Here is a 15562-nt window from a genome sequence, read left to right on the forward strand (position 1 = left end):
ATCTATCAAATGATATATGTTGTCTTCTGTCTATTTTGTTTCCATTTCAAACTTTATTTCCACAAGAAACGCATCAATGAGCTTAGCTGAAATTTTAACGGCTCTTGTCGCACAGTTAGGAAGCCAGAAACAATATGATAGTTATAGGGCTTTGTCTGCTTTTTACTTGTTATTATTCTGTGTTCTCTAAAGCATTATTTAAATAATTAAAAATTGTTTAGTGCAGTAGTACCATTAGCATAAAAAGGTAGGGTTAAGTTTCATTGACAGTCGACAGTAAAAAAAAAGTAACTATTAAAAATTAGAAACTATTTAGGTTAGATTAGATAAAATGAACAATTATAACGACAATCTCTCATGGAATATGCTTGCGAGCAACTCATGAGTAGTCTGTGCACCATGTCATTTGATATAGTAACGTGAACTACGTGTTCGTCAAGTGATATACAACTTGTGTGGTGTGAATATTATTTAGACACAATTCAAAGAGCAATAAAACAATTAAATGTAAGAATAAACATATGTATACTGTCACAAGTTTAAAGCTATTTAGGATAAACACATGTAGTTTCATATTTCAAATTAATGTAATTCTAGAAAGAAGAAAAGGGTAACTTAGATTTATTTATTTTTAATTTTTTGGTAGTTACAATTTGTCTGAATGCATATAGAGTTAAGGTAGAGAAGATAACACATAGAATATGAAGTTTTATTATAAAAGAAATTTATTTAGGAGGTTTTAGGGATTATGAAAATGAAATTTGAGATTTTTCAGATGAAGAAAAGTATTTTTAATCTTAACATGAAAATCACTTTGTAGTCAAAGCAGTCAACACTTATATTTCATATACTCTTGGAGAAATATTTAGTGAAAACACTTCATTAAAAATGATGATTTTTTCAAGTTCTAGCATTAAAACTCTACAAGGGATCATACACTTAAGATTTTTTATACTTGGGGTGATGTCACACTTTGCATTTAGTTATGTTGATATTCAAGATGTTATACATCATGACTATTTTAATATGCAGGGTAAAGTGATACATTAGGGTTATTTTCATATACAAGTAGGTTTTTTCTATAAGTAGAGTGAAATCATACATTAGGATCATTTTAACATGCTAGATAATGTTGCACATTAGGATCATTTTAACATGCAAGATAATGTTGTACATTAGAATCATTTTAACATGCAAGATAATGTTGTACATTAGGATCATTTTAACATACAAGACAATGTTGTACATTAGGATCATTTTAACATGCAAGATAATGTTGTACATTAGGATCATTTTAACATGCAAGATAATGTTGTACATTGGGATCATTTTAACATACAAGATAATGTTGTACTTTAGGATTATTTTTACATGTATGATAATGTCGTATGTTATGATAATTTTAACATATAAGATAATGTCATACATTAGATCATTTTAACATGTAAGATAATGTCATACTAGATCATTTTAACATAGAAGACAATGTTGTACATTAGGATCATTTTTACATGTATGATAATGTCGTATGTTATGATCATTTTAACATGCAAGATAATGTCATTCAATAGGATGATTTTAACATGTAAGAATGTCACACATTAGGATCATTTTAACATATAAGATAATGTTGTACATCAGATCATTTTAACATATAAGATAATGTCATACATTAGATCATTTTAACATGTAAGATAATGTCATACATTAGATCATTTTAACATAGAAGATAATGCCATACATACATCAGGAACATTTTGTGTTAGATAACTTCATATAATAGGATAATTTTAACATGTAAGATAATGTCGTATGTTAGGATCATTTTAACATGTAAGATAATGTGCAAGATAATGTCATACATTAAGATTATTTTCATATACAGAATAATGAAATATCAGTTAGTATTTATTGTACAGATACTGGCCTGCAGTTTAAAAAAAATCAACAATTGGAATAAATAAATATATTAAAAATAGTGCATGAGGTCCACTTTTATTAAAAATTGGTTGACATTTTTATGTAACTGTTTACTTAGACCACTTTGAAGAAACATAATAGACTATTTCCCAAGTAAACATAGTATTGTAATTTGTAAAAAGGAGTTTTTTTGTGCTTACTATAGTTGGTTATTACAATTTATACTTTTGTGCTAATGGCAAATATAGTGGGGAATTTGGTAATTAATTTTAATAAAATACTTGAAAAATAAGGGTAAAGCATATATTGACAATTAATTAACATTATTTTTAGTTATATAGGTGGTTCCTTCTTCATGTATTCAGTGATTTCCCATAATTTTCTAGTTTATTTTTAGTTAAGATTAGCTGTTTATCACAAAAATGTTATTGTGAATTTCTGGCAATGTTGAACACATTTTTTTATTCTCAATTTAAAGATTATCACAAAATATTTTTCCAGATTAAAGAAGCAGCATTTTGGGGAAACAATTTTGTGATGAGTGGTTCAGATTGTGGTCATATATTTACATGGGATAGACATTCTTCTGAGTTAGTCATGATCATGGAAGCTGACCATCATGTGGTTAACTGTTTACAACCACATCCCTTTGATCCAAGTAAGTCTAATCTTGTACAGTGTTGCTCTTATGAACAATTTAATTGTGGTCTCAGAAGCCTTCTAAATAGGTTTTCCTTGTTTTAAAGTTAATAGCAAAGCTAGAACAACAGATGATAAGCAAGTTAGTATCAACTATAACATGAAAATTATGTCCTTTAAGAAAATGCTAATGAAAAATAATTTTGAAGTTGCTGTTAGATACCCTAAAATAGTTAGAAATTACATAACCTCTAATGATTTGACACTGGAAGATATCAAACAAAGGTACTTACATTGTGCCTTATCAGTCTTGGAAGAAACGTAAGAATCACAGAAGGAAAAAGCTACATCAAAAATGACGGTACACATAGTGCTATTTTTCTATATATGAGAGATTTCAGTCATAAAATTGACTGAAATAAGACTAAAATGATTAAAATAATATATGAGACAGAAAATTACATAAAAATAATTGTTGAAACTTTACTTATAGAAAGCTCACTAAATTTTAATTCCTTTTATAAACTGAACTGTGCCCTCAGGGGAAATATAAAGTTTGCTATTAGATAAGTTCTATGAACTAATTTTTTCCCAGAAGACATTCATTATTAACTTCTTATCAGAGTAAGCTACAACTTTAACCTGGTAATGAGTATAGCTAATTAAATATCATTTTTGTTTGTTCTTATTTATAAAGACTAGGATGCATTGTTTTGTTAGTGGGGTACACTCTCTGTTAACAGTATTTTTGGCTATAAGCATCGAACTAAAGAGGACGTGAATGTGTCAAAACTAATATTCTTTTACAAGTCTTTTTCATAGAATATGTTTTGTTCCAAATATGTTTTTCTCTTACATTTAAATGTTAAACATGATATTGTGCTATGTTTACTATTGTATGATTTATTTTAATCTATTGTGATAGTTATTTCAAATTCATGGAAATGTAATTTTATACAATTGTTATTTTACATTCAGTTAAGTGCTAACTCATCTTTATAACCTAAATAACAATAATGTTTTTGGCTTGTTAAAATCAGTAATTTGAGATATAATAATTGGGATAGAAAGTATTTAATGTTTGGGCATATCAAGTCAAATTTACAAAAAGAAAAATGTACCAAATTTGCCAAAAAACTCAGTAAATCATCTCGAAGGAATGAATAAAATTCTCTGTCAGGCTGAAAACATGAAGCTTGATAATTATGTTTGTATTTCGACTCCAAGTTTTTACTCTCTTATTAGTAAATGTATAAAATAGTTTTCATCCAGCTGTCTTTTGGGTCTTATTTAAAATTTCATGAGTACAGTAATTTTAACTTGTTTTGTATCTGTGTGCTTGGAAATTATTTCTAAGGGGTTTGTCACTGTTGATACTTGAAGTATAATTTTCTGTGGTTTTTATCTCTATATGTTATCAAGTAACCTTCTCTAAAGGCCATATAATTCATATGAAACCTTGAAAATTATTTACATATTTCCTGGGATGTGGAAACTTAGCAAATCTAATGACTATTGCAAGAATATAAAAAATATGATTTTATATACTCAAAAATGTTGAGGATATAAGTTAGTTTCATATTACTTAGTTAGTTCTGGGGTATCTATAAGATTATTTTAGTGAGATTTTTAAAGTATTTTGTTAAAGTTGTGATAGAATTTGTAAATATATATATATAAAATAATGTTACAAATCCCTCAGTGAAATATTTGAGATGAATGATTACAAAAGACACGAAGGTGACTTATTCTACATTGGTATATAAGTGTTGAAAAAGAATGGCCTTTTTAAATTGTTTCTTTTGGAGGTTAGAACAACCACTAGTTATACAATAAAAACTAGCAGTTTATAGGAATATGTGTGGACATGTCCAAATATTAGAATTTAGTGTACTGATTTATTGGTGGTTAATAGTATAAAATGATCAAAGTAAGCTACCTAAGTAAATTAGAACTAAACAGCTATAGCCAGTAATGAGCACATCTAATTAAATTAAATATAATGTTTTAACTGTATTACTTATCGTGATTAGAATGCATTATTTCATTACTTGGTACCTTGACTGTTAATAGTATTTGTGGCTGTAAACTCAATAGTATATCACAAGGTTTGGCCAGTCCAGAAGGCTTGGACTGGACTTAAATTCCTATTCTAAGCTGCATTGTGTAAGAATTATTATAATAAAAACCATAAGATTAAATTAGAAATAATTAAAATAATAATAAGTAGATATATTATATATTCTAACTAACATTGTGTGTTTGTCTACACTGTGGTAAAAGTTTCACTTGTTTAGGCCAGTGTTCAAGTATGAACTTTGCTGTGGTAAAAGTTATACTTGGCTCAGTCAGCTTTGTAGATTTAGGTGAGTCCTAAGTTCATAAACTAAGCTAACAATGTGAGATAATCTTTATAATAATAATAATGAAAGAATATAAATCAAAATGGGTTGTAATAAATACAATAATCAAAACTGTTAATTAAAGTAACATTAAAGAAAGGATAAGGTATAACTAACTTACTGTTGTTGCTGGAAAATAAATAATACTCACTGTCCCTAAAATATGCCAAAAACTAGATGGACTTCTGCAGGATCCCCAAAAGTGTTCTGTTTCAGGAGTAAATAAAACCAAAATTAAGAGGAACAAATATTTTTGTTTCTTGCTTTTGAAGTTTATATGTCGTGTTGTGTTGCAGCCTCAGAGTGTATAATAATTCATATACCGTGTTGTGTTGCAGCGTCAGAGTGTATAATAGTTCATATACCGTGTTGTGTTGCAGCGTCAGAGTGTATAATAGTTCGTATACCGTGTTGTGTTGCAGTGTCAGAGTGTATAATAGTTCATATACCGTGTTGTGTTGCAGCTTCAGAGTGTATGATAGTTCATATGTCGTGTTGTGATGCAGCATCAGAGTGTATAATAGTTCATATGTCGTGTTGTGTTGCAGCCTCAGAGTGTATAATAGTTCATATGTCGTGTTGTGTTGCAGCATCAGAGTGTATGATAGTTCATATACCGTGTTGTGTTGCAGCGTCAGAGTGTATAATAGTTCATATACCGTGTTGTGATGCAGCGTCAGAGTGTATAATACTTCATATACCGTGTTGTGATGCAGCCTCAGAGTGTATAATTCTTCTCAGAATTCATGGCATATGTACGTTTTACTGAAGCCACAATAGTACAGATTGCAATGTTATGTGATGCCATTTTAGTGTCTAATGACTAACTGACAGACAACACACTACTGTATAGTGGTTTGGGCGGTTAAAAGAGGTGACCCCTCCAGGTGGCTTTAGGCCCCTATTGGGGTAATGAGGGAGCTACGCACTATTAGAACAGTGTCTTCGCTTATCCTAGAAGTTACTGTCCTTGAACTCATCACCACCTGGTAGTTTTGCAATTACAAAATATGGTTATAAGTAAGCAGAAGATATGATAATTTTATCTCACATTCCTCAATGTTAAGTGATATTTTCTGGAAAGATCTGGGAAAATTAACAATTTCACCACAATTTACAATTTTTATTTTTAAATGTAGTATGTTCCACGACTTTTACATATTTGAGCTTCCAACTACCTCAAAATTAATTTTCACTATAGAAACAAATCAGTTGTAAAATTCCATTTGTAGACTTTCCCATCACTAAAACATTAGATTTTTTTCATTCTTCTATGGACGAGAAGCTTATATACTTATATCTTAGATTTTGAAACCCATAATACTGTAGCTGCTAAATGTACATTGTATACACCCTTATATTTGTACCAATGACTTAAATCAACCCAGTTATTTGTAAATTTCATGAAAATTGACAACTTCAATAAATTTGTCAACAAATGCACATGCTGTCATTTAAACACTATTAAAAGCAGCATCATTCACATCTTTCAGAGCAGTGACAAAGACATAACTGTACTTGAAGATTTTAGCCATTTTTATAAAGCCAAAAATAAATAGTTATCTTACCAAGCTCGTTGGTGTATCCACTCTCCGGCTATCGTCGTCAGCATATCCACTCTCCGGCTATCGTCATCAGCATATCCACTCTTCAGCAATTATCGTATTGCATTAACTACCCCATGCTCCCAACATTTATCACAAAATCTGAGGTTAACCATGTCATCTAGCAACTTAACACCTAAGACAGACATTCAACAAATTCAGATGACTATTTAAAGAGAGAAAACTTTATGAATCTGAGGTTAACCATGTCATCTAGCAACTTAACACCTAAGACAGACATTCAACAAATTCAGATGACTATTTAAAGAGAGAAAACTTTATTCAGTATCAGCTGTAACTTTTTAGAAGTAAAACAGGTATATGTCTCCTGACCATGATCATTAATCATGTAAGCCACACTAATGCCTCTAACACAGCAAATCATGCTATTTCTGCATATAGCTAGATAAACTTGATGAAAATTCTACAGCTGACAGTGCAGTTATGATAGGTTTAAAGTTCAATAGAGGTCAATGCACAGAAATAAGAAATCTTTGAGTACTTATCCTCCAGAAACAATAACAGCTGGTGAATCAGCCCATAAATGCCACTTGATCCAAATCTTTATTTTTTCACTGCCCTGCCTCACCTCCTCATAATTTCCAGAGTTACACATATTCTCAAACACACTTATACAGCTCTTCCTTTCTTATAAAACATTCCTGTTGAAGACTTGAACTAAAAGAATAAATAATTTACAGAGAAATGGATTAATGTCATTATAACTTTCAAAATGGATCACAGTATTTTATCTAAAACTTCATTTCAACATCATGTTTAATGTTGTTTTTCCATCATAGTTCATTACCTTCCCAGAAACATGCAAGTAAAAATAATGTTTTAGTAAAAAATATTTTAAATGGTAACTTGTCATTTTTTATAATTTACTTGGTGTAATTTACAAAGAAGTAAGAAAACAATGTTACAATCTGAAAACAAACTTACATTTTGCATAGCTCTGAGGAGCCTCACCCATAAACAACACACTTATAATTATTTTTTAGAAATTTTCTGCCTATCCCATGAAATAGTTATATTAACTAAGAAATTGCCCTTACTTGATAATATATTGTTCAAAGATTTATTTCTCATAAGATTTTCCTTTTCTTTTTCTGATTTTATTAGTATGGCTTTTCATACCCACTTATTTATGACCTCACAGAATGTGATCAGGACAGCTACTAACATAAACCAGCTTTGGAAACAGTTACAGGCAAAGTTTAAACACCATTTGATTGAGCATATTATAATTTTTGTTGATGTAGAGTGAATAAAGTGGTGTGAGAAGTAGGGAACAATAATAGAATATAGTGAGAAGTTTAGAAATTTTTGGGACAAATCACAGATGTGGATTTTTTATAGTTTGTTTGGATGTTCTTTTAATTCCTGAAATGTATTTTCATGTTAATTTATATGTATTTGAAAGCTATGTAGGACAAGACATCTGGTAAGTCTTGAGAGTATGATGGTTCAAAACCTAATTTATTGAGTATTATTGTGAAGTTTATCATATTTAAACAATGCATATATATAAAATAACGTATCATTTATTGAAAAAAAGTAAATTTGTTAGATATAAATTTATTTTGACCAAGAAAATTGTTAGCAAAGATATTTTGAAAGGTTAGGTTCTAGGTCATCATTAAATCTTTGTCAGTTTCTGCACTTTTTACCATTTAAAGTTGGAAGTGGTGACTACTGCAACCTGCAAAATAAAGTACCAAAATAAATATCAATCAATTTGAAACTGGATAAATAAGATATAAAAATAAATATGTTAATAAATATCAATCAATTTGAAACTGGATAAATAAAATTTAATAATAAATATGTTAATAAATATCAATCAATTTGAAACTGGATAAATAAAATATAAAAATATATATGTTAATAAATATCAATCAATATGAAACTGGATAAATAAAATTTAATAATAAATATGTTAATAAATATCAATCAATTTGAAAGTGGATAAATAAAATGTAAATTTCTGATCAATATTTAAAAAATGAAATATAAAAATGAAGGTAAGTTTCACAACAGGAAAAAATAATTGAAAACTTAAGTGAAATTATAGGAAAATTTTAGAACCAAAACAAGATATTATTTATTAAGTTTGTTCTAAGCTTCATGCAACGTGATTAAGTCTTTCCACTCTTAGAAGGAAAAAAATCAAGGGTTATCAATGACATTCCCCCATCAGGAAAGGGTTAAAGAGTTAGTAAGTGTAAGTCAGTATATTAAGTAGGGTAAAATAGGTTAGTTTATTGTAAGAACCATAGAAACAAAATTTAATAAAAGACTCAACCCTAACATATGATGTATAATTTTTGTAGTTTTAGCATCTAGTGGAATTGACTATGATATCAAGCTGTGGGCTCCAGTTCGAGAGGAACCATTTTTTGACCAGGAAAAAGCTAAGGAGGTGAGAAGAAAATTTGATGATGATTCAAATACATAATTATGGTTATGTACCTAACTTTAATTATTTTATTTAAGAAAGGCCAACTTAAGGAAGATTTTAAAAAAATTGAAATTATTTTGAAGATAATATTTAATAATGTAAATAAAGGCCTTAAGGTGTGTGATGTAACTTGAGATGTTGTAGTTTAAGACATTTATTGTGAAGAAAAATTTCTAATTGGTGTTTTTTGGCCAGTGGTATTTTGGTATTTTTCTTGTAGGTAGAATCTTCTGTTATGTGTGCACAGCTAATTTTATACTTAAGAACAAAATGAATGACTCTAATTTTCTTTAGATAACCAGAGTTAAGGCTATTGTATCTAAAAATTTTCTTTTTTTATATTACTTTTGATGTTGTGACTTCAGTGCATTTTAAATGTTTAAAGTAAGTAGTTTTGTTTTTATTATAGCAAAGTGAGTGGAGGAATATCAAGTTGAGTGGTATTAGCTCTTTCTATAGAATATATATCTCACTTGATAATCATAAAACACTAACAAAACTGACTAGTATTTATGGTTAAGGTCGATCCACTTAAGTTGTTGAATGGCTTTAAAAATCCTTTGAAACCATCTGATCATGTGAACTAAACCTCTCTCAAGACACTCAGTGGTGATATTCTAAAAGCACTAACTCAAATTAAACATGTATATTAATGACCTTTAACTCTTAATTGTGATATGGCCTGTTCCAGTTACTGTTTACCCCTCATGTATATGTAGTTTTGGTTTTTAATTGTATTTGTATGCTTGGGTTTATTTTGTTAAATGAAAGGATTTTGTCAAAGTTTTGATGGTCAAGTCAGCAATGTTGTCAGTAGGAATTACCTTGTGAATAGGTTTAATTCCTTCTCTCACTTTACACTTTGTGTTACATGAGGCTTTCAGTGCTTTTATTTTATTCATTTTCTTAAATATGTTTTAATGATTAGTTATTTGATTTTTAAGTCTTCCACTTCTCCTTTACTCTGTTTTGACCCGTAATGTAATCACAGTTGTAGTGTGATTTGATATTGTTTTTATTTGTGCATGAAGCAGGTTTCAGTCATTTCTCCCATCATATATGGGTATCAATGTAGAATCTTAGTTTAATAATAATGCAAAATGTTTGTAGATTTGTAATTACCCCTTGTCTTGGTGACTAAAGGTGTCTTTGTCATTATCTTCATTTGCTTATAATTACATATATGTATTGAAAACAATATTTACTTGTGTAATACTAGATGCCATAGTTAATTGAGCAAGGTAATGTTTAAATGATGCTTAATAATAGTCTGACTAAATTCTGATTTTATTTAGTAGATGGCATTTCTAACATTCTTGGTTTTTATGCATCTCTCTACCTGTATGCAACTTGCACATTGTTATCTTTATTTGTTCTCCACTCAGCTACCTGAATAATCGATTTGTTAGGCAGGGTAGCTAGGTTTCTCCAATGTTTTAATAAATACATTGATCTGAATGATTTTGGAAGCCACTAAATAGTTTTATTGATAATTCTGATACTGTACTTTCTCTAAATTGTTCTGTTTTCATGAGCCTCTTATGAGAGCTCTGATACATCTTTCTTCAGCTTTTTTGTTAGCTTTTTTGTTTTTTTAGTTACATAAACTTTTTATTACAGAAAATAGTTTTGTTGTTTTGGCTTCAATTATCAGTAATTTTTTTTTCACAAGTCCTGGAAAATTTCAAAGTTAATTTTCTCAACTGGAAAAGTTATGGAAAACTGTGACTATGAATTGTATCTTCCGATATGTTACATACCTCACTGCCCTCTAACACATTGAAAGGAAATTTTCTTGCTTGACAAGCTAACTTTTAAACCCCACAAGTTGGAGTTGCTCATTTAGCATGCCTAGAGCATTTGACAACCATCCACAAATAGGAGCATGACACACACGCCTAGAATAGCTGGCTCCCTCTGTACTACTTTATATGAACCGCACTTTCTCTATTGTTTCTCACTTGCTTTCAATTTTCAGTAATTTTTTGCCCCTGATATTTTGGACTTTGTTCATGTTTGTTATTTTTTGAATTAGTATCCTTTGCACTTTTTTGCATTCTGGTGTGTTACGTTTAATTACCATTTTCACCCAATTTATTGCAAATTATGAATTCACGATTTACCGTGATTACCACCAGAGCTCCTGAAGATACTGATGACACACAAACTCCTGTTACCCCAGTCTTGGGATTGACATTGTCTGCCAGGGAGGTGCATGCCCTGATTCATCAGGAGTTTGCTTCTTACATGGGGCCTGGACCTTCTTCTCCACTCTGGCCGGCACCTCTTCAGACTGATGAAAATGTTAAAGATGTAGACAGCTTTTTACCTGCACTTTTGGGGAAGGTTCAACCTTCTACTTCTTTCCTCCTATTAATTACACAGGTTTGTCACATTTTGAATATTTCTCCTGTTTCCTATGATACCTCTCCTTTTGTGTGAGGTTCATACATAGTGGTTTTTATCACAATTATGTTTGGAGGTTAGTATGTCTCTTTTGCATTTCATTGCTCTTCATATCCTTATTTTGATTCCCAACAATTAGATCTACTATTAGACCTCTGGGGTTCTAATCTTGTGGCTTCTGTATCATTTCACAGGCACAATTTTTGAGGATTTGTCTTACACTTGTTAACATTTTGTGTTACCTCTCCTCTTTGTACCTTTTGTTTGAGGCCTTTTCTCCTGACAACTTTTTGGAGGATCTCAAATCCCTCCTGTGATCAACTTTGGCATGACTCTCTTTATTCACCCTTTCCCTACTTCCCTGGCTGCATTGTTGTTGGGAAGATACGAGCTCCTTGTGGGGTTTGTTCCCCCCATTTTCCCTCAGGGACTTAAGGATGGCTTCATTTTTGCATGACACTGTTTTGCATACTTCTATATTTTCCCTTGTTCATAGTTTATTACAACCTTCCTTCTCCACACATCCTAAACCTATTCCTGTTTCCCATCCTCTCGCTTCCATACCTTGTCCTTTCCAGATCTTGACATTATCCTCATTTTTTCCAGTGTCTGTCAAGAACATCGACCGTGATGTTGGTGACTACACAGTGGGGTCATGTCCTATAGAAGCAAAGCTCCACCACTTTGCCAATTCTGCAAGTTTTGTCGGAGGTTCTCTCTTTTCAATTCCAGTCACCACCTCCTTTCCTAGTCTTCGGTTCCTCTCCCTACTCCAAGGAATCCTTCTTCAGCAGTCTTCTGTCTGAGGCAATGAGAAACATTCTTTTGAAGGAAGCTATCGAACTGGTGTATCGGGTTTTACTCTCGGCTTTAGTTGTCCCCAAACAAAACTGGTGATTGAAGACCTGTTATTGATCTCTCCCATCTAAATCAATTTTTAGATTCTCCTTGTTTCTCTATGGAGTTGTTTCTGTCCCTTCCTTGAGTTTTCACCCCAGGTCTTTAGATGATGAAGTTTGACATAGCGGATGCATACCTTCGTGTTCCCATCTCTACATCCTCACATCATTTTCTTTGGTTCATTCATAAGGGGAGTGTTTTCCAGTTCCAGGCTCTTCTGTTTGGTGTTTTTTGTCAGGTAGTCAAGACCTTCGTTCAACATTTATATTTGTTAGGACACTAGTCTTATCATTAAATGAATGACTGGCTTTTTCGGGCTCCTTCCTGTTTTGTATCTTCTAGTCACACCCATTTGCTCTTTGAGGAGGCAGCTCATGTGGGTTTATTAATTAAAGTGGAGAAGTCTATCCTTTCCCCTACACTGTATCTATTTTACTTGGGGGTTTTCTTCAATTCCCACCTCAGTCGGACCCACCCTTCACCACTATATCTTCAGGATATGGAGCAGTTGGTTATTAAGGCCCTATTCTCTCATTATCTTTCCAACTCTGGAGGTTCTATCTCTTTTGGGAATGTGGGCCTCCTTGGAAGCTCCCATACCCCTCAGTTATACTAGCACGTATTCCCTTCAATGAGAATTCTTTGATCAATGGAATTTCAGTTTGGATCCCTTGGATCAACCGGTTGTCCTTTCCCTTTGGACCAACCTTGCTTGGTGGTTGGACAGAATCAATACTGTGGTGGGTTCCTCTTCCACCTCCTTGTCCTGACCTGCATATTTTTACCGATGCTTCTGTTGTGGATTGAGGTGCATATCTCGATACCCAGGAGATTTATGGGAGCTGGTCGTTGGTTGCATCTGGGCATCATGTCAATGTTTTGGAGCTCTTAGCTATTTGTTGAGCTATGTCTCTTTTCCTTCTGAGGAGGAAGGTTATGGTGCATTCCAACAACTCCACAGTGGTATCATACATCACCAGGCAAGGGGTACCAAATCCAGGTCCCTTTGTTTTTGGACTCTGGAGCTCCTATTCTAGGTGCAGGTACACCAGATACAGCTCTTGGCTTTTCATATTCCTAGTGCTTTGAATATTGTGCAGATCAGTTACTGAGTCCATACAACTTCATTCCCACAGAGTGGTTCCTAGATCCTCAAGTTTTCTAGTAGTTATGCTCTCATCTGGGAACTCCGTACATAGATGCATTTGCCACCCATTTGAACAACAAACTGCCATCTTTCTGGTCTCTAGTTCCTTATCCTCAGGTTTTGGAGGAATGGAGGGCCCTTCACATTTGTGTCTTTCCACCTATATGTCTCCACATCAAAGTAAGCTCCCTCATACACACCACTTCGTGATGAGTTCTCTTGGTGGCTCCATTTTGACTGGCTCAACCTTGGTTCTTTCTCCTGAGGCCTCTACAATTGTCATCATTTCTTCTCCTCCCTCTCTCTCCTTTGTTAACCTTATTTGGATGTCTGTTCCAATCCTTTCATGTTCTTCTTCCTCGTTGAGCTTTTCCTATGCCTGATTGGGATCTCAATGTTGTCCTTTTTGCCTTTTCCTAACCTCCTTCTGAACCTTTAGCTTCATGTTCCTAGTATTGTCTTTCCCTCTAGACCTATTGCTTTCTCCTCCTGTCTCGCAGTCATCGTAGGTCTAACCTTTTTGTGGATGATGTTTTCCGTACCCTTATCATAGTATATATATATTGTGCTATACCAGACTGTTCCTTCTTTCCCAATACTGCTGCCCGTGAGGGCAATTCTGCCTTCACTCCCATCTCCATCTTTTCCATTTCCCATATTTATTTAAGGTCTCATCATGATTATCTCCTGTGTTCCGAGTGGTATATATGGTGCTATGTGACTTGTACAGCTTCCTTTCCTGGTTCCTGTTTGTTTATTCACTGGAACTGTTCTGTGTCATGTGACCTCTCCCTCATCAATCTTAAAAGTTGGGTTTGTCAGCTTTTTAGGTTGGCTTACTCTTCCCTCTCCTCGGAAGGCATCTTTATCGTGTCTCACCTCATCAGCTTCGACATATCACCGTGTCTCTCATGGCTTGTTATCATCATTCTTTGGAGGAGATCATCCAGGCTGGAATGTGGACTACTCCCCATATCTTTGTCACTTATTCACCTACTCCATCTGGCTGTGTCCTTCTCTGGTGGATATCATTTACTTCCTGTGGCAATTCTACATGCACCAGTTCAAACCTAACTTGGGTTAGTTCTTTTTCTGGTATGTCTCTTTCAGGGGCCTCCTTTTTTTTCAATATATATTCAGATCCTGTACCGAATACCTTTAAAGTTATAATGAATTGGGGTGTTCTGCAAGATTACCAGTGGCTTACCTAGTGGTATATTTATATCTATATCTCTCAATATATAGAATTCTGATAAGGACATGGTGGACCATCCCTCATGGACTATTATGAGTAAAGCAGAAGGGGATTGCTGTCCATCCCTGCTGCTCCCTCAATTGAATAAATCAGAAGTGGCCTGCTTTTCAAAATCAATTTCACGGTCACCCATTGCACTTTCTGTGGTGTGACCTTCCTTTGGACTCCCCAATTCCTTTTACCCATCCCTTTCTTGAGTGGAGTTTGGGAGTCCTTGCAACTTCTCAGTTCCTAGAAACTAGGGTGGTGGACCATGGAGGCTTCCTCGTAAGTGTAGAAAATATATCATGATATTACATATCACTCCACTCAGTTGAGAAGAAGGCAAAGCTGAGAATCCTCCTTCCTTCTACTCCCTGAAGGTTTAATCTCAGGTGTGCTGATGTTGGTGGGAGCTGGACCAACCAATGCTGGATCCTTCTCATAATATTGTGTTCAGGTAGATAATGCCCTGTTCCTATGCTTGAGACCAGTAGATGTCCCCCATCTTGGAAATTCTGGTTACAGGATGTTTCATTTCTCTGCTCCTGTGGTTGAGCTTGGGGCAAATCGTCCACCTTATAATATTGGTTACGGGACATAAGTAATATCAGTTGTGGGACTGGTGCTGAAGGTTGAACATTGGGTATTTAACATAGACATTCTGGGTGAAGTGGGAGTTAATATATTAGCAGTGGATTGGTGCTGAAGGTTGAACATTGGGTATTTAACATAGACATTCTGGGTGAAGTGGGAGTTAATATATTAGCAGTGGATTGGTGCTGAAGGTTGAACATTGGGTATTTAACATAGACATTCTGGGTGAAGTGGGAGTTAATATATTAG

At 33.1% G+C, this 15562-nt stretch overlaps 1 protein-coding gene across 2 annotated transcripts in view; it reads left to right on the forward strand.

The window, feature by feature from the left end:
• Nucleotides 1-15562, forward strand: part of LOC106459335 (DDB1- and CUL4-associated factor 6-like) — a 167013-nt gene that overhangs the window by 138718 nt on the left and 12733 nt on the right. For both annotated transcript variants that reach the window (XM_013918956.2, XM_022385807.1), the window contains exons 15-16: nt 2422-2578; nt 8902-8990. In XM_013918956.2, the coding sequence (XP_013774410.1) occupies nt 2422-2578; nt 8902-8990 (246 nt within the window). The remainder of the gene's footprint in view (nt 1-2421; nt 2579-8901; nt 8991-15562) is intronic.

Source organism: Limulus polyphemus, unplaced genomic scaffold (genome assembly GCF_000517525.1).
Source record: "Limulus polyphemus unplaced genomic scaffold, Limulus_polyphemus-2.1.2 Scaffold594, whole genome shotgun sequence".
Classification (NCBI taxonomy): domain Eukaryota; kingdom Metazoa; phylum Arthropoda; class Merostomata; order Xiphosura; family Limulidae; genus Limulus; species Limulus polyphemus.